Consider the following 19,026-nt stretch of genomic DNA (forward strand, 5'->3'; position numbering starts at 1 on the left):
AAGTTCTTAACAATGTTTGGATAAATGTGACTTAATGTGTAAAAGAGGTTGAAGAGCTCCTCTAGCTACAATAACAGAGGAGTGTATGTGTTAATGATAATCATAATGATGGTGTCCAGAATGAGAGAGAGTCCTTCTTCCACTCAGATAGCACTCGAACTTCTATAGTAATGTGTAATCTCTTCCCCTGGGTTTTTTCTCAAGCTTTTTCGATGCTTTGATCTTGGACGGATAAAAGAATTCGGGGTCAGACGTTCGCTCTACAGAGAGCTAAGTAAGCGCTGTACCCATTCCTCCACCATTGAATCCTTCTCATATTTTTCAGTTTTTATCCCCATCTACCATTTTTCCCCGCTTCCTTTTCTGTCACGTCTGGTTTTACTTCTTTATTTTGCTCTCCTCTTTTTTTTTGTCCTCCACTTCTTTCACAATCCCCTTATTCCATTTGTAGCACTTTTCTTCCATTGTTTCCATCGCTGTTATTTCTGTCACTCTACTACCACTTTCATTCCCTTCTTTCTCTTTTTTTCTCACCATTCTTCTCTCTCCCTCAATCACCGCACAGGATGTTGACAAGATTAAATTTTGCAGCCGCCTCTGCCGTTCAGGATGACATTCTAACTTGCCGTTCAGTCATCTACCTCAATTTAGTAACCCCAACTCACCACTTCTTCTTCTCCCATGGTAAGAACTGGAAATATTGTATTTTGTTGTTTAAGGATCAATAAATTAGCACATCTGGGTGATCACAAGCTGACTTTCCTGAGAGTATTTTTCTTAATAAAAGATCTCTGTAACAACCTGGGATTTTTCTGTGACTATGTCACGGTCCACTTAATTGAGATCCCAGTCAATAGCGCTTGCTTTCATAAGCTCCTGTCAGCTGCTTCTGCTAGAAAAGTTCATTATTTCCCCATCTGGTGCTTTAAATGTTTCACAGAGGGAATCTCAGTCAGAGAGCCAGCCTTTGGAACTCATAAATTAGACTAAATTATGAGTCAGAACATATAATTGGAGTTTCTGAGTGTAAAAGTGACAGACGGGCTCTCTGGCAAGCTCTAGAAAGCATAATGGTAACTAATTTTTACAGAGCTATACTAATCACCCATGTATCATGCTAAGAGGACAAATAGGGTTCTAATAAATCAACATGCCTGGATTAGCACATGCATCAATCTCTCAGTTGCTTTCAAACCTTCAATCAAGAGGGGTGTTTTTCATAAATCAAGCCAACCGCCCACACATCCATGTGACAGTCACTTCTCCAATTTTCTGCCTCACATTTGTACTCTACACACTACTACATCACAACAGGAAGAACGTGTTATAAAGATATAGAGTGCTCTATCAGGGAAAAAACATTCAAATATGTTTTTATGAACACTGCACTGATTAACCTACCTACCTATATTTTCACCATATATCTTCATTCTCACCCTCTCCCTTGCTGATTGGTCAACGTTCACATGCCCATTGTGCAGCAAATGGCTAAAGCAAGCAAGGCTGTAATAACAAGGATATGTCTATGTGTCATGTAACCATGGCAACAGGCACCTGTCAATATGCTATCTAGAAAATCTTAAATAAGCACACAGAGGTTTCGTGGTAAATAAAGTATGTCCAGACACTCCATCTCCATCTCTGCAAGCATAAATTAGAAATCCAGTATCATGTTTCCACAGGCTCCACAGAGTTATCACTTTCCCCTGTCTGAACCAAACTTAAACTTCTGTGTCTGCCACACAGAGGATTTGACTATGCACCTCCTCCAGCAAATAAATGAAATATGGATATTAGAAGAGCTGGAGCAGGAGTTTGTTCAAAGAGATGTCCAACAATGTCTATCACTGTTGTTTTATTTCTGCAGTCACAATTTAATGCACGTACAAGATCTCCTTGCTGTGACTATCTCAGACATACCATCACAGGGTTGTCTCATAGGGCAGCAGGATATAAATCATTCAACACTAGTGGTCTGGCCATAGGAGTGTGTGCATGCATGTGTTAGTGTTAAGTGTGTGTTACAGAGAGAGAGAAGATTGAGGAGAAGTGCACCTGTAGGAATCAAAGATCGAAGCTTCTGGTTGACTGACAGTAAAGGTTAGTGGCAGGTACAGAGGAGCTTGTTGACAGTGACCAAGAGATAAATATTGACCTCTGTCAGCTCTAGTCAGTATTACATGCTATGAACTTACATAACAACACTGTTAAAGCACTGGGGATGAAACTATCAGCTGGTCAGTGTTGAATAACTGGATTATGATGTACAGCAAATATTGAAGAGTAAATATGTTACTTCCTGGCTGTTTTGATAAAACCTGGAAATGTTTTGTTGTGTGTACGTGTGTGTGTTGTTTGTGAGAATTAAGTTGACCTCTAAAGTTTTTGCAAACACAGAAACTACAAAACATTTTATTTTGTTTTTGAGAAAACAAAAGAAAACATCATCTTGGTTGCCAGTGAACAACAAAATGTCTGACTTACGAACTGTCATTTTGGGTGGCAGCCAGTCCAGATGTGAAATAAATGTTTGACTGTGTGTGAAAAGTAAAAGACACCACACTTAATGATACCAACATGGACCTACGATGGCTCAACACAAGCTGTAGTTTGACAAATGTAATGCCATATTATGCAGTCTTTGAGAAGTTCCAATCAGGTTTTAGATCCTAACAGAGCACAGAAACCTCCCTCTTCAATGTAACAAATAACCTCTTTTTAGCAGTTGACAGAGGAGAGAGCACAATTTTTTTCTTTTAGACTTAAAAGCTGGGGTTGGTAATTCTGTTCAGAAGCATTTTTTATTATATTTGTATAAAATCTCATTCAGAATCTCATTAATCTCATTAACATTCAGACAGCAGTCAAAATATAAAACGCTTTGGGAAAAAAATCCATGGTCTGTGGCAGCGACAGGGATGTAATAACTTCATCCAATCAATTTTAGCGGCCCGAAGATTTTGTGTGGACAGACTACCTGTCAATCAACTTGTCCTTGCCTGCCCACCCTGCTCCGCCCATCACTCACTGCGCCTGACCGGACTCTACATGGCATTGCTGCAGCTGTGGTGGAGTGAGCTCATTGTTTACTGACGAGAATGGCAGAGAAAGTACAGCCACACTTTTCATGAGCAGCTGTACCAACAGTAGCTTGCACTGCCAAACAGAGCAAGAAAGAGACCGAACTGGAGAAGGCTACAAACAAAAAGAAGTTGGATAGGTCAAGAGGTGAAACGAGAGTCAACATTGGAGTGGCTGCTCAACGATGGAGACAACTTAAGGAGTTGAAGTCTGTTGGACAGGTAATGAGCTGGTTTGTTTTGGTTGGGGGAAATGTATTATTACTCTGCATTATGTAGTCGGCGTAGCTAACGTTGGCTCCTTATGTTGCTGTCGTATGTATTAGGCCAACACTAACATCATTAGCATCGTCAGCTTGTAGCTAACGTTAGCTAGCTAGCTATGATAGACTACTGCAGTATGAAACGTATTTACATGTAACGTTACCGTTTACATGCAGGCCAACGTTTACACGTGCTGTGGATCTAATCCATATAGCAGTGTTCACACATGCACTGCTACCCTGGGCTGTTTGGACATTAGCCAGACGAGCTGTATGTGAGAGGCGGACTAATTCTTGTGTGCTACACATGAAAGCCAAGTCCACTGTTCAGAGGTCAAGTGGAGATTACATACATCTGTGAATATATATTGTATTGTAGTTGTAAGCAGATGTTGTTAGATGGTTCATAGACTTTGAACTGGGCGTTTAACAAATGTGCTGATGTTGCCTATTTCTGTGTGCTATAGTTATGAGAGGGACGCATCAACTTCCAGCCCTCTAAGTGTCAGTTCACAACAGAACCATGCCCTGATGTTAACACTTTTTCTCTATGACAGGTGAGTGTAACTTGATGCTGATAGCAACATGGATCAGACCACTGTTATTCATTTAATATGTATCTTTGATGGATACATTTCATATATTCATATCAAATTGGTTTGCTTTATGTGCATGAATGTGCTCCTTAGCAGGGATACAATACGAAAAGTAATGGCATCACTTCATTAGCTGCACCAGGAAAACGCTTCAAGTACTGTGTTTATAATCAGTCAAGAAACCTCTAGAGTTCCTTCCTGTATTTAGTTGTTTATGCTAATTGTATTTTATATTGTCTAAATGATAAAAGGTATACTATTTTTGTAGTGTTACTTATTTACATGTTCCAAAAAAATCAATAAACAAGAGTCTTACCTAATTCATTTGTTTTTATAAGTGCATCATGTAAAGTGTAATAACTGTAACGGCTTGGTTGTTTATGCTGGAAGTGTAAAGAAAAGGCATTTGTAATTTTCAAGACTTTATTCAAAAAAGTTAGAGATAATGCAAAACAAGGAATAGTTCGAGTGTGACGGGTGAAACCCCGGTTTGAAATCTTCAAGTTCTACTGAGGAGCACTGTCAATCGGCACACCAGTCAACGTAAAGTAAAAACAATACAGTTTATTATTTAAAAAAAACACTGAATAAAAATATATTAAAAAGAGTCCTTGAAAACAACACAGTCCAAAGATCAGTGGAGGCGGCCTCTCTTCTGGTCCATGGAGCAGGCGACAGCACGGCCAGGGGAGGGTGGACGAATGCCTAGATAAAAGAAGGCCTATGTTAGCAGGTACAGGAATCCATAAGTTAACAAGCTGACTCCAGCCTCTTATGCCTAGCCAGTCCCAAGGCACAGCTTGAATATGTCCCCCAGACGCACACGATCAATTCCAAAGTATTATACTCATCTGTACTGGTGTCAAATGTTTTAGAGAGGTACTTAGCTGGGCGGAGAGGTGAAGCGTACTTCAACCCTCCCCGAGTCTGACGGCGCTTCTCTCTCTCGTCTCTCTCTGCTCCAACGTCTGCCTGACGCTGCTCCGTGTTGTCGCGGTTGGTTGCCGTCCCACTCGGCATCGTCTCGGCATCTGACAGTCTTCTCCACCGCTGTACTCTGTCCTGGCTCCACCGTACTCAGTCCTGGCTCCGCCGTGCTCCGCCACTCCGTCCTGGCTCCGCCGTAGTCCGTCCTACTCTGTCCTGGCTCCTCGACTCCGTCCTGGCTCCGCCGTACTCGGTCCTGGCTCCGCCACTTCGTCGGTTCTGCACCCTGTCCACTCTGCCCACCTGTCTTCTTGCTGCACGCCCGCACACACTCTGTCCCCTCGCTGCACGCCTGTACTCACTCACACACACACACCCTGTGACACGAGCACTTGATGCGATTGCTCCAAACGTAGTCCTCGAATTCTGGCCTGTAAAGCAATAGATGAGCAACATGATTAGATACTTTGATTGGCCCAATCAGGCCACACCGCAGACAGACATCCCTCAAAATGCCATCAAACAAGGGATGTCTGTCTGCAGTGTGGCCTGATTGGGCCACGGAAGTCCACAACGCTACTCAAGACAGCCTCCCCCATTGTCTTGTAAGATAACATGATGAAGGTCTAAGTACCAAAAACGTTGTTGTCAAAACACTTAATCGCAAGTAAAGTGGACAGTGTGTGCGAGTCTTTTTCCTGATTTTGTTGGCCTTCGTTCTTCTCCGACACACCTGTTGACCCTAAGGTGTGCAAAAGCTGCACACTGTAATTAATTCATCGAAATTAACACATTATTCTGACAGCCCTAATAATAACCTTCAAATCTCAAGTACTTACCAAGTAAAGTCATGAATAATTTTTGATAAAGTCCAAGTTGTAAGTCAAGTCTAAAGTGATCAAATTTGTGAATAGAAAACGTAACAACATCATCATTCCCTATGTCGCGGGAACATCTGAGAAACTCAGGATGATCTTCAATAAACATCATATCCCAGTTCACTTCAAACCTACCAACACACTGAGGCAGAAACTTGTCCATCCTAAGGACAAAACACCCAGGCATAAACAGAGTAATGTATTTTATGCTGTTATGCAGATTTGTACACTGGGGAGACAAAACAACCGCTCCATAAACAAATGGCACAATACAGTAGGGCCAACTCCTCAGGTCAAGATTCTGCTGTCCAATTACATCTGAAGGAGAAAAATCATTCCTTTGAGGACAACAATGTTCACATCTTGGCCAGAGAAGACAGATGATTTGAAAGAGGAGTAAAAGAATCCATCTATGTCAAACTGGAACAACCGTCTGTGAACAGAGGAGGTGGCCTAAGACATTACCTATCACCCATTTGCAATGCTGTACTGAGTTCACTCCCCAGACAGCTTAACAACCATTCACACCTGGGCTCACCTAGCCTTAGAAACCCACATGAAGGCCGGTTGGGTCAACAACCCACAAGTGGCCCTAACGACTCTGACACTCAGACACCTGTTCTAACCCAGGGACAACTAAACAAAACAGAAGAGAACCTCGCACATCCCTAATCATCATCAACGCAGGTAACGCAGCAGCAGAGGCCTTCCTCATCCAAGAGAAGAAGCGTTGGACGCAATTCTTCTCCTTGTTCTTCTTTGTCCTGATGTCTTCTGAAAATCAAAGGACAATAAATACCTCAGCCATACTCCAAAATGCACAACAATTCAGGCACTGGTGGACTACCGTTTACCACACGTGATTGAGTATGGAAGCCCTAAAGGGCCATGCATTCATACATTTTATTTCATCCGTTTTCCCATGATGACGAGTTAATTTCATTTGTTTTCTCGAGATCTCGAGTTATTATCCCAAAATAACAAGTGCCGTTTTCCTGAGATAACAGGATAGAGATTATGGAGACGCCTGGGACCTCGTAGCTGGTCAGCTATGTAGTTAACGACGACATCAGGCGCACTTAGATTGCGCCGCCAATATAGCTGAAGCCTTGTCTTTTTAGATTAGGCACACTAATGTGTATATTATCTGTAATAGCAAGGCATAATGCTATTTCAGCCTGTGTCAGGCCTTGATTGAAAAGATATGTGATACAATGATCAATATGCTCCTGCTCCTCTGACATTGCTACACTGAATGATGTTGCTTGCAATGATTTAATATACTACTAGTACTCAAGGTGCCCGGACAAGGTGGAACCTTCCCAAAAGGACAATCACATGGAGTGAGATCTGGCGGCTGGAGCCGTTCCGTATCTCCTTTATGCTCCGAGCAGTGTATGACACCCTACCGACCCCAGTCAACCTGCACAGGTGGGGAATGAGGGAGGACTCACTGTGTAGGCTGTGTGGCGGTAAAGGAACCATGGCACACATCCTATCAGGGTGCAAAACAGCTTTGACCCAGGGGAGGTATAGGTGGCACCATGACAAGGTGTTGGCACAGCTCGCAGATATCCTGGAGCAAGAGAGGAGAAAGAAACGTGCAGCCAAAACTAAACCACTGTTGAGTACCATCACCTTCGTAAGAGAGGGGCAGAGACCAGGCGTCCAGGGCCAAGCCAAGCAGAATCTCCTGCAGTCAGCCCAGGAATGGGAATTGGAGGTCGACTTGGGGAGGAAACTCCACTTCCCAGAGGCGGTACTGGCCACGACTCTGAGACCAGATGTTGTCATGTGGCCTCTGGAGGGGAAGAAGATCATCCTAGTGGAATTAACAGTCCCATGGGAAGAGAACTGTGAGGAGGCGGCAGAGAGGAAGAAAGAGAAGTACCAACAACTTGTCCAAGACTGCCGGGAAAAGGGGTGGACAACATGGCTGATGACAGTGGAAGTGGATTGTCGAGGATTCCCAGCCCAATCAGCATGGAATCTGTTGACAAAGATCTGATTGAGAGGCCACTTGAGGAAAACAGCCGTTCGGAGGCTGGGAGAAGCGGCAGAGAGAGCCTCCTGTTGGCTCTGGCACAAGAGAGAGGACCTTAGCTGGAAGCCTGGAGGAGGGGGGCAGTGACTTGGCCAATCACTGCTGACCCGCCAACTGGAGAGTGTTGTGGTTAAGGGTTGAAACACTCTAAGAAGGTTGGGGACCACCTGACGACCCCTCCCCCAGGCCAAGGCTGCATCCATGAGAATGGATTGATAGTAGCATCATTGATGTATTAAAGAACTGAACTCCCTGGGAAACCAGTGACCTCCAGGAAAGTCTGGATGGCAACCGAGGAAGTTCGTGACGCTGGAGAGACAGCTGACCTCCAGGAAAGACTGGCAGGGTAACAGGGGCCAGCAACCCCTGTTGCAGCCCTCGCAAGAGGGCACCAAACAAGCTACAGACACAACGAAAGAACAATACCCCAAGAGTCTCCCGAGAGGGGGGGAGGATGAGAGACTCACTAGGACAGATTCAACGGCAACGACCTGGACAGTGACACAGACGCAGAGAAGGCTCAAACAAACCACCTTGACTGGGGAGGTGTGGGAAGTCAAGTGCAATTGCGGGAAGATCTGCAAAGGTACAAGAGGGCTCAAAATACACCAGAGCAAGTCCAAGTGCAGACAAGGACGGATGCAGGCACACCGCTCAGACGAGCAGTCTGGTGAGACGCAGGAGAACCCTAGGCAGGAAGCACACCATAGTCCTGGAGATCTCTCGGTGCATGCAATCCCCCAAGAGCACACAAGGAGAACCTCAACTGCCGCCCCAGAAAGCCCAACTCAGCCAACGAAGGAAAGAATCAAGTGGCCTAAGATGTGTGAGACCAAAGAGTGGTCCATGTTCGATGAAGATCTGGACAAGGTGCTGGAAGCGGCGCAAGCAGGATCAGCAGAAAGAAAAGTGGATTCACTGACAGACATCACCTATAACTTGGCAAAAGAACGATTTGGAGCAGTGCCAAGGAAAGAGAAGAAAGCCAGACAAGAAAATCAGGTGAACAGAAGAGAAAGGAAGATCAAGCAACTTAGGAAGGAGATCAAAGCCCTGAGGAAGCAATTCAAACTAGCAAGCACGGAAGAAAAGGAAAGAATAAAAGAACTGACAGCCAGCCATCGTGAGCAGCTGATCAGAGCAAGAAGGGCTGAGAGGTTGAGACAGAGGCGGAAAAAACGGGAAGCTGCAAGAGTCCAGTTTATAAAAGACCCCTACCGCCTCACCAAAGCACTTTTGGGAGAGGCAAGGTCTGGGACTCTGACAAGTTCCAAGGAAGAGGTGGAGGAGTTTGTGGAAGAGACTTTCAGTGACCCTTCAAGAAATGTCGCCCTGGCAGAAGATCACGGGCTTGGCACCACCAATCCACCGACAACATCCCTGAGCACAGATTTTCCATCATGGAGAGAGGTTCAAGAGGTTGTCAAGCATGCTAGATCATCTTCTGCTCCAGGTCCCAGCGGTATACCCTACAAAGTATACAAGAAATGCCACAGGCTCTGTTCCAAAGGTACCGTTCCAACAAGCTGGAGAAGGGCAGAAGGATGCTTTGTGCCAAAAGAGCGGGGATCCTCACAGATCAGCCAGTTTCGAACCATTTCTCTGCTCAGTGTGGAGGGGAAAATCTTCTTTTCCGTGCTGGCCAGAAGAATGAGCACCTATATGACCCAGAATGGATACATTGACACCTTTATCCAGAAGGGTGCGATCAAAGGGTTCTCTGGGTGCTTGGAACACACAGGGGTCATCAGCCAACTTATCCAAGAAGCAAAGGAGAAGAAAGGCAACCTAACAGTAGCCTGGCTCGATTTTGCTAAAGCATATGGGTCTATTCCCCATAACTTGATCCGAGTGGCTATGGACCATAACCACATCCCACATCACATCCAGGGTATGATCACCGATTACTTGGGAGACATCAAGCTACGATTCCAGTCAGCCATGTTTACAACAAAGTGGCAGCCAGTGGAGAAGGGAATAGTAACCGGGTGTACCATCTCTCCCATCTTGTTCGCCATGGGAATGAACCTGATCATCACTGCAGCGAGTATAAAGTCAAGAGGACCGAAGACTGCTGCAGGAAGTCAACAGCCAGCAATCAGGGCATTCATGGATGACCTTACCATCATAACACCAACTCATGTGCAGGTAAGATGGGTCCTGGCGGAACTAGATCGTATGGCCACTTGGGCGAAAATGATCTTCAAGCCCAAGAAATCAAGATGTCTGGTGATTCAAAAGGGAAAAACAACAGAGAGGTTCAAGCTGTGTGTTCAAGGGGAAGAGATCCCGAAAATCCAGGGGAACACTATTAAATGCCTTGGGAAATGGTATGATGATTCCCTGTCGGACAAGAACAGCATTTCCAGCACTGAAAAACAAGTTGACGAATGGTTGAACAAGATTGACAAGTCTGGCCTGCCTGGGAAATATTAGTGCTGGATCTACCAACATGGCCTACTCCAACGACTTATGTGGCTGCTCACTATCGACGAAGTGCCAATAACATCAGTTGAAGGGATGGAGAGAAAGTTCAACAAGCACCTTCGAAGATGGTTGGGAATACCCCCAAGCTTTACATCAGTGGGGCTCTACATAAGGTCAGGTCAGCTTCAGCTCCCCCTGTCCTCTGTTGTTGAGGAGTTTAAAGTTGCCAAGTGCAGACTTTCCCTCACATACAGGGATTCAGAAGACCAACTCACAAGGGAAGCAGGAATACGGACAAGATCGGGCAGGAAGTGGGCGGCCAGCACGGCAATTAACCAGGTAGAAGCTCCTCTGAGGACCAAGGACATCGTTGGAAACCCTTGCACTGGAAGGCAGGGTCTAGGAACATCCCACTTCCAGCAGTGGTCCGCTCCCAGGGAAAAGAGGACCTTGATCCAGGAGGAAGTTAGGAGCCTTGAGGAAGAAGGAAGAAGAGCCAAATCCATCGAGCTCGGAACTCAAGGTGCCTGGGCAAGGTGGAACCTTCCCAAAAGGACAATCACATGGAGCGAGATGTGGCGGCTGGAGCCGTTCTGTATCTCCTTTATGCTCCGAGCAGTGTATGACACCCTACCGATTCCCAGTCAACCTGCACAGGTGGGGAATAAGGGAGGACTCACTGTGTAGGCTGTGTGGTGGTAAAGGAACCATGGCACACATCCTATCAGGGTGCAAAACAGCTTTGACCCAGGGGAGGTATAGGTGGCACCATGACAAGGTGTTGGCACAGCTCGCAGATATCCTAGAGCAAGAGGGGAGAAAGAAACATCCAGCCAAAACTAAACCACTGTTGAGTACCATCACCTTCGTAAGAGAGGGGCAGAGACCAGGCGTCCAGGGCCAAGCCAAGCAGAATCTCCTGCAGTCAGCCCCGGAATGGGAATTGGAGGTCGACTACTGTCCACGACTCTGAGACCAGACGTTGTCATGTGGTCTCTGGAGGGGAAGAAGATCATCCTAGTGGAATTAACAGTCCCGTGGGAAGAGAACTGTGAGGAGGCGGCAGAGAGGAAGAAAGAGAAGTACCAACAACTTGTCCAAGACTGCCGGGAAAAGGGGTGGACAACATGGCTGATGACAATGGAAGTGGGTTGTCGAGGATTCCCAGCCCAATCAGCATGGAATCTGTTGACAAAGATCTGATTGAGAGGCCACTTGAGGAAAACAGCCGTTCGGAGGCTGGGAGAAGCGGCAGAGAGAGCCTCCTGTTGGCTCTGGCACAAGAGAGAGGACCTTAGCTGGAAGCCTGGAGGAGGGGGGCAGTGACTTGGCCAATCACTGCTGACCCGCCAACTGGAGAGTGTTGTGGTTAAGGGTCGAAACACTCTAAGAAGGTTAGGGACCACCTGACGACCCCTCCCCCAGGCCAAGGCTGCATCCATGAGAATGGATTGATAGTAGCATCATTGATGTATTGAAGAACTACTCATTTTGTTTTCTCAAGATCTCAAATTAATTATATCGTTATCTCGAGAAAATTATCCCGTTATCTCGGGAAAACGGCGGTTGTTATTTCGAGTTAATAACTCGAGATCTCGAGAAAACAAATGAAATTAACTCGTTATCACGGGAAAACGGAGGAAATAAAATGTATGAATGCATTGCCCGTTAGGGCTTCCGTTATTGAGTCCTCAGATATCAAAGACTTCATGTTACTTTCAGTGGATCTCACTGAGGACTCTGACATCTCATTCAGCCAGGACTGAAAACTAAACAGACAAAAAGTTACACTGTGGCTGTGTCCGAAATCACTCACTACTCCCTATATAGTGCACTACATAGTGAGTACACCATTTTGTAGTGCTGCCGAATGTCTAGTGGGAATTATTATACCCTATATGAGGACTGGAAAAGTAGTGTACAACCGATGGTCACTAACCAAGCAATATTTACTATCATGCATTGCACTGAGAGAAAAATGGCAGACGAACGCTAGTCCACAACCGGCGTTGATGTATGACGTTTCAACTGTGCGACAGCAGCGATGTAATTAACGGCACCTGAGTAGCACCTGCTGTCCACGATGCATCACCTGATTTTTTTCATATTACAAATGTAATGTCAGGGAAACCGGAGCAACCCGGAGTAAACCTGTTGTAACCCAGGGACAACTGCACAAAACAGAAGACAACTTCACACATCCCTAATCATCATCAACGCAGGTAACACAGCAGCAGAAGGCACCACTGGCCCTAACGACTCTGCAACTCAGAGCTCTCACATGTCCTTAACGACTCTGTCAGGACACACCCACACAGAGTTTAAAAGCCTGCAACTCTCCTCCAGTTAGTTAGAATTGAAGAAGCCTCTTGGTGAGAGGTGAAACATCTTCAAGAAGACTGAAAACCTTCATCAGCAAGTTCTCTAGTTGTTAAGGACAGCTACCCTCCACTTCATCTGACCTTCTACAAGTCAAGTGAAATGGAAGGTGTGATGGCTTGTGGACCTGTTTCCTTTGCTGCTGTCCACGATGCATCGCCTGATTTTTTTTCATATTACAAATGTAATGTCAGGGAAACTGGAGCAACCCGGAGTAAACCTGTTGTAACCCAGGGACAACTGCACAAAACAGAAGACAACTTCACACATCCCTAATCATCATCAACGCAGGTAACACAGCAGCAGAAGGCACCACTGGCCCTAACGACTCTGCAACTCAGAGCTCTCACATGTCCTTAACGACTGTCAGGACACACCCACACAGAGCTTTAAACCCTGCAACTCCTTTCCTTAAAGATGAATGCTTCATGCTTCAAGATGTTAAAAGAAGCAGGGGGAGATGGTAATTTAGTCTTTGTTGCTGTCCACCATGCACCACCTGATTTTTTTTTCATATAACAAATGTAATGTCAGGGAAACCGGAGCAACCCGGAGTAAACCTCTTCTAACTTCACACATCCCTAATCATCATCAACGCAGGTAACACAGCAGCAGAAGGCCTTCCTCATCCACAAGAAGAAGCGTTGGAAGCAATTCTTCTTTTTCTTCTTCTTCTTCTTTGTCCCGCTGTCTTCTGAAAGTCAAAGGACAATAAATACCTCAGCTGTACTCCAAAATGCACAACAATTCAGACACGAGTGGACGCAACTGTTACTTACCACATGTGATTGAGTCCTCAGATTTCTCAGACACAGACTTCGTGTCACTTTCAGTGGATCTCACTGAGGACTTTGATGTCTTGTTCAGCCCAGACTGAAAACTAAACACACAAAAAGTTACACTGTAATTCCTGTTATTATCATGACATCTTAAAGCTGCAACTATCTCTAGATTGTGTACGGATTTGACTTGGAAGTGAGTGAACAAAAAAGGCAACAGATTTTGATACTATTTTTCATCATCTCACCTAACTGCACTCTCCTCATCGTCAAGCAGCAGTTTGTTTTCGGCTGTTGCAGGTGGAACCAGGATCATGCCTGATGGGTTAATTTCGGGAGATGGAGTGCTGTTGTCTGGTTGGATATTAATGCTGTCCTCATCCTCCAGAGATGTGGCAGGAGGCTCACTTTCGAGGTCCTCATTTGTAGAAGTGAAGCTTAAGCTTCTTGATGTCTTGATCTCATCAGTCTGGAGTCTAAATGTGCACACAGACACACACCAAACCAAAAGATATACTCACAGTCATGTCCCAGAAACACAACACTGATCAAATTATAAATCATCACTAGCTAACAAAGCACCACCTACAAGACTCACATCTCAAACACACACACACACACACACACACACACACACACACTGACTTCAGGTAGTCTTTGGTGATGAATGGATGAGCAAGGACTTCTTTGGGAGTGATCCTCTCATTCGGATCAATTTTCAGCATGGCCTTCAGAAGCTCAATACACTGCTCTCGCTCTACAGCCTCAGCTTTGTTGTTTTCCTCCTCACGCATCTAGTTGAGGTTACAATGGTCAAATCAACCATCAGTCAAGTCATCCTCACAATCATGAAAAGACAATCGATCATAGTGACAATGAAAATTACTTCATACTTACTTCTTTCAGATCATCCAGAGACTGGAACTCGTGGTACTTTTTGGATCTCTCAAAGTTATCACCACAACAATCCACAGGTGTCTAAAAGAAGGTTCAAAGGGTTTGTATTAATGTTCCTCTAAATCAACAAGAAAATATTAGAAAGATACAAGATTAAATAACTTCTGTAAAGATTAGAAAAGGTTCATTGTGGTACCTTGAGCTTCCAACTTTTGGAATCAGTCCTGTCAAAGTAGTCCTCTGTCATCAGACCATCATTAAGAAGATGGTCCGCTGGCTGACCCAGGATTTCAGCAATGCACAGCAGCTGCAGATTAAACAGCATTAAATCAAAATGTACAAGAAGAAGCTAAATATTTTTCCCAGGAGGGCAAAGTAATGACCTGCCCCTATCTGAATGGCCAGTTCTCATCGTTATTTTGGTCGGTTAGGTTTAGGCAAGATGAGTGAGATTGGTTGGGTAAGAATAACAAGGTAAGCCAATCAGAGGCAGCGTAGGGCAGATCATCCTGGAAAGCTTTCGTTGTCTTTTTGACAACATGTTAATGCTACGACCTCCCATCGTAGCTAAGGTACAAAGTTCTTTGGACCACTAAACAATAAATAACTTCCAAACTACCATATAAATTTAGAGCATTTTCATCAGTTTCGAGAAAAGACCAAGACTGTTTTTCAGTCCCTATTCAAATTTCTCTTTGGATTTCTCATCATACATGTGGGATGTACATGGGGCACTAATTTGATAAAAACCACAAGCACAAGTGAAAAAATGCAAGTAATTGACAAATTGTCTGACTATAGTAGATGACTTACTATTTCATAGTCACATTCTCCTTCGCACATTGAAACACCGCAGAGCATCAAGAACATCTCACAGCCCAGGGCCCACATATCAATGGCCTCAGAAAATGGAAGGCCCAAAATAATTTCTGGAGCACTGAATGTGGAAGAGAAACATTACACAGGATTTAATATTTTCGATAGTGAGCAAATAGAAAGAACATGTTACAGGGAGGAAGCACATTGCTGTTTCTTTAAGATAAAAAATGGTCAACTACTAACTCACTCCAGTATAATAATAAAAATAAATCCACCTTACCGAAGTGAACATGATTGCAGAATTGTGCCCTGCTTGGCTTCAAATCTGGAGATGGCCAGACCAAAGTCTATCAGCTTGAATTTGAAGGGTCTTAGTTGGTGATTCACCATCATTATGTTGTCCAATTTGACATCAGTGTGGATCACCCCGATCCTTTTCAGCACATCAAGTGCTCTGGCCACCTGAAAGTACAAGGTCAGTAAGAATGTACCAAAGCCTAAAACTGACAGTGTTCAATGATTTGCTTTCCATGTGATGGTGCTGTGTTCATACCTGTTCGATGACGGTTCTGATGTCACTCAGAAGCATAGGTACACCATCGACCTCGTCAAGGTAATCAAATAGGCTTATATCCAACACCTCAAACACAAGTGCAGGTCCCAATTTGGTAGGGAAATCATCGATAAACTCAACAATGTTGTTTGTGTCAATTTCATGGTCCTTCATTATTCTCATCATGGAAACCTGGAGACACATGGCAAGATTGACATGATTAATTTTTTACAGTTAGTTAACGTGTTAGACGTTAGTTGGACATCTTGGAGAGTGCTGAAAGGCAGAGCTTTATATTGTGGTGCAGTGTACAAATAATCACTATATCTTTACATAGTAACGTTTGTAGATAGCTTTACCTGTTAAGGTATTATTTATTTGGACTGAAGTAAAAGGAATTGCCTTTTTGCACTAGGCACTTACCACACCTTTGACTATACAATATCTGTGAACATTACTGTAAACATCAAAACTAGTGCTGTCAAGAGATTAAAAAAATTGAGAGATTAATTAATTAGGATCTGTAATTAATTGATCTAATTAATCTCTTTATTAATCTTACCTAAAAATTGCTGAGAAAAGCCCTCAAGTTGAGGTATTTCCATTTAAATTCATTGCATTATTGTGTATCTGTTAACCCCTCGTCTTCCACTATGTTTATCGGCCTGCAGTTCATCGTTATCCACTTGGCAAGAACATTCGTCAGCCTGTCGGTCGCAGACTTGCTCATATGTTGGGAAGAGCTTTGCTATGGCTCGCTAAATTGTTAACGTTTTCGCTGCTAACGTAAGCTGTGGCTGCACTCGCGACTGGGTGCTTTGCGTTGACGTGGTAGGCTAAACTTGAGCTGCTTCGGTGGTAAGCAAACTCCTTCTTACCAAGAAGGCTTATCACTCTACATTTACCAACTGTAGGGCCCTATAAAATCTGTTTTATTTTTTCCCAAATTCCGTTTTTTCCGTTTTAATTTTTGGGAATTCTGTTTTTTCCGTTTAAATTTTTGGGAATCCCATTTTTTTTAACCTTTTACCCTTATTTTACAACCAAAATAAATAGAAATTAACTTTAATTTATTGAGGTGACAAACAACACATTTCCTCAATACTGTACAGTACAGTATATTAAAGTCCATCAAAAAAACAACCACCAAACATTTTAAACTTCTTCAAAAGTAACTTAAACAAGTTATTCAAGCTGTAGGACTAGTTAGTCCATGTGAGCTACTCTCCAAGTTTCCCACCTATCAGAAGCCCTTTTTAGATAGAAAAGGCAGCACATTTGCTCCAAGGTAAGGGCGGCAACCTGCCGCCTTGTCTTTCTAAAAGGGAGGCGTAATATTCCTCCTTTTCCAAAAGCAGCCACTTGGGTAGGCGTAAACGTGTGACTTGACGTGAAGCACGAAGTTGGGCAGTGAACAGTGACAACGAATTTGTCTTCAAAATAAGAGCTTTACATTGCACCCCATTGGATTTTAGAACTGGGTTCTTAGCGGGGGGCTTTTAATTTGAAAGTAGCGACCGTTCGTAGCTTGCCGCTACACACAACAAGCTGACAGCAGCTACTAGCTGTTCAGTTGTAGTGTCCTCTAGCTAGACAGAGCCGTGGGCGCCGCTTCGCAATGCTTACATTGTTTTGAAGGGGAGGGGCTCAGTCTGTGGAGGGGGCTTGTTGTGCCACACAAATTTGCTTCCCTCCGACCAGTTTTCCCCACACATACGTTCCTCTTCCAAACGAAAACAGCATTTCAGTGAAATTATGTCAAATTCCGCGATATTCCGCGTTGAAAGTTAGATTCCGTATTAACAGGCCAATTCCGCGATTCTGCGATCGTGGAAATCATAGGGCCCTACAACTGTGCCGTCGGGGCGTTTGTGAAATGTAAATTTCCCATTCATTAGACCGACAACTCTCACATGCTCCTCCATTTTCACGTCTCCTCTCCGCTACTCACTGCTCCTCACCTTGCCCTCCCAACTACAATGGGAGCCTATCAGCTTATGCTAAACCATCCAACAACTCAAGCACAAGAAGCCCAACGCATAAAACCGGATTTTATAAAAAGGCAACTCGCATACAGAAACAGTAAACTTAGAGATTAAAAATTAGATTAACGCGATTAAAAAACATAACGCGCTAAATATGACTGTAATTAATTAATCGCAATTAACGCGATAATTTGACACCCCTAATCAAAATCAACAAAGTTTCCTACCTCATCGATAGTGTCTTTAGGCTCTTCTTTAGGGAACTTTACAGCCACAATCTGCTCGGTGTCCCTTTTCCTACATTTCACCACCTGTCCAAAGGTGCCCTCTCCCAGGACTTCCAGGAACTCATATTCGCTAGGGAGTTCTGAGGCGATCACCTCAGAACTTTCCGATGAACTAGATTGATCAGATGACATTTTTTTCTCAAAATTCTGAACAAAATGGGTAAAAACAAAACAAAGGAAGAGTTACTTTCATTCTCTGTGAAGGAACATAATGTTTCAGATATTGTGCTATATATAGTGTATTTTTATTTTTGCCACCATCCACTGGTTTCCTCTCTGTCAACAATTAGATTACACAAAACATGTTAAACCACTACTTTAGGTCTTTACATAGGCAATCATGTATTTATTTAATATTCCACATTTCAGTGATCAACTGATTGTCTGAGGTCTTATCAAAATTAAGTGAATTAATGACAAGTGGAGTTACTGTCCAGTAATAAGTTGTTGAATTTTAGCTGTACTGTGGTTCACTTTAACTGGACATACAGATTCCTTCTCTGAGCTCTGACTGCAGTGAAAGTTAGAAGAAACAATATTTAGCTCCTGTAAAGACTCAACAGATCTTCATATTGTTCATTCCTCTCTTCCAGGAGAACTGGAGCTCAGAAATGCTGCTACATCAAACAGAAAAGAAGGAGTGACTTACCTGTATCTCAGTGATTAATAACAGCTCACCTCTCTGAATCACTTGTAAGATGTATTTGTAAACTTGATGGTAGTTAAGGACACGGTCATTTAGAACTGTTCCATGTGACATCAGTTCTTTGCTTTGAATTTAAGGCACAGTTGTTCTGTAAAGTTCTCTTAGCAACACCAGTTTAAATGTAAACATCATACGCTGATGCATGTACTTCTTCAATCGCAAGCACTTTTTATAAGTTTATTCCAGTATTTTTTGAAGGGGGGGTAGAAAGGGATAAATTAACTGTTGATCCAATTAAAAAAAACTAAATAAATAAATAAATCAGTGTCTAATATATGTTTACTGTCTAATAAAGACCATATTATTTCTAGTATTTGCCTAATTTAATACACATTATGGCTTATTACATGTTATTAGTGTACTTAGTGTATAACAGTCTTTGTTAACTGTCTATTAAAAGACCATA

The 19,026-nt window shown here is 43.6% G+C and overlaps 1 protein-coding gene across 5 annotated transcripts; it reads right to left on the minus strand.

Annotated features, from left to right (window-relative positions):
* Positions 1 to 4,483: 4,483 nt before the first annotated feature.
* Positions 4,484 to 18,814, minus strand: LOC311249987 (homeodomain-interacting protein kinase 2-like). 5 transcript variants are annotated; one of them, XM_084341456.1, is made up of 11 exons: positions 18,564 to 18,806; positions 17,855 to 18,061; positions 15,643 to 15,834; positions 15,370 to 15,551; positions 15,084 to 15,207; positions 14,467 to 14,577; positions 14,271 to 14,351; positions 14,019 to 14,167; positions 13,622 to 13,849; positions 13,374 to 13,474; positions 4,484 to 5,297 (listed from the first exon to the last, which is right to left on the minus strand). In XM_084341456.1, exons 1-11 carry the CDS (start codon positions 18,672 to 18,674, stop codon positions 5,017 to 5,019), a joined length of 1,767 nt encoding a protein of 588 aa, XP_084197582.1. In that variant the 5' UTR covers positions 18,675 to 18,806; the 3' UTR covers positions 4,484 to 5,016. The 5 variants fall into 5 exon arrangements, with proteins under 5 accessions (XP_084197582.1, XP_084197583.1, XP_084197586.1 ...); XM_084341457.1 differs by having other exon boundaries at positions 18,593 to 18,614; XM_084341459.1 differs by lacking the exon at positions 4,484 to 5,297 and adding an exon at positions 11,388 to 13,285 and having other exon boundaries at positions 18,564 to 18,814.
* Between the last annotated feature and the right edge of the window lie 212 nt (positions 18,815 to 19,026).

This window comes from Pagrus pagrus (assembly GCF_965226575.1).
Source record: "Pagrus pagrus genome assembly, chromosome: 2".
Classification (NCBI taxonomy): Eukaryota; Metazoa; Chordata; class Actinopteri; order Spariformes; family Sparidae; genus Pagrus; species Pagrus pagrus.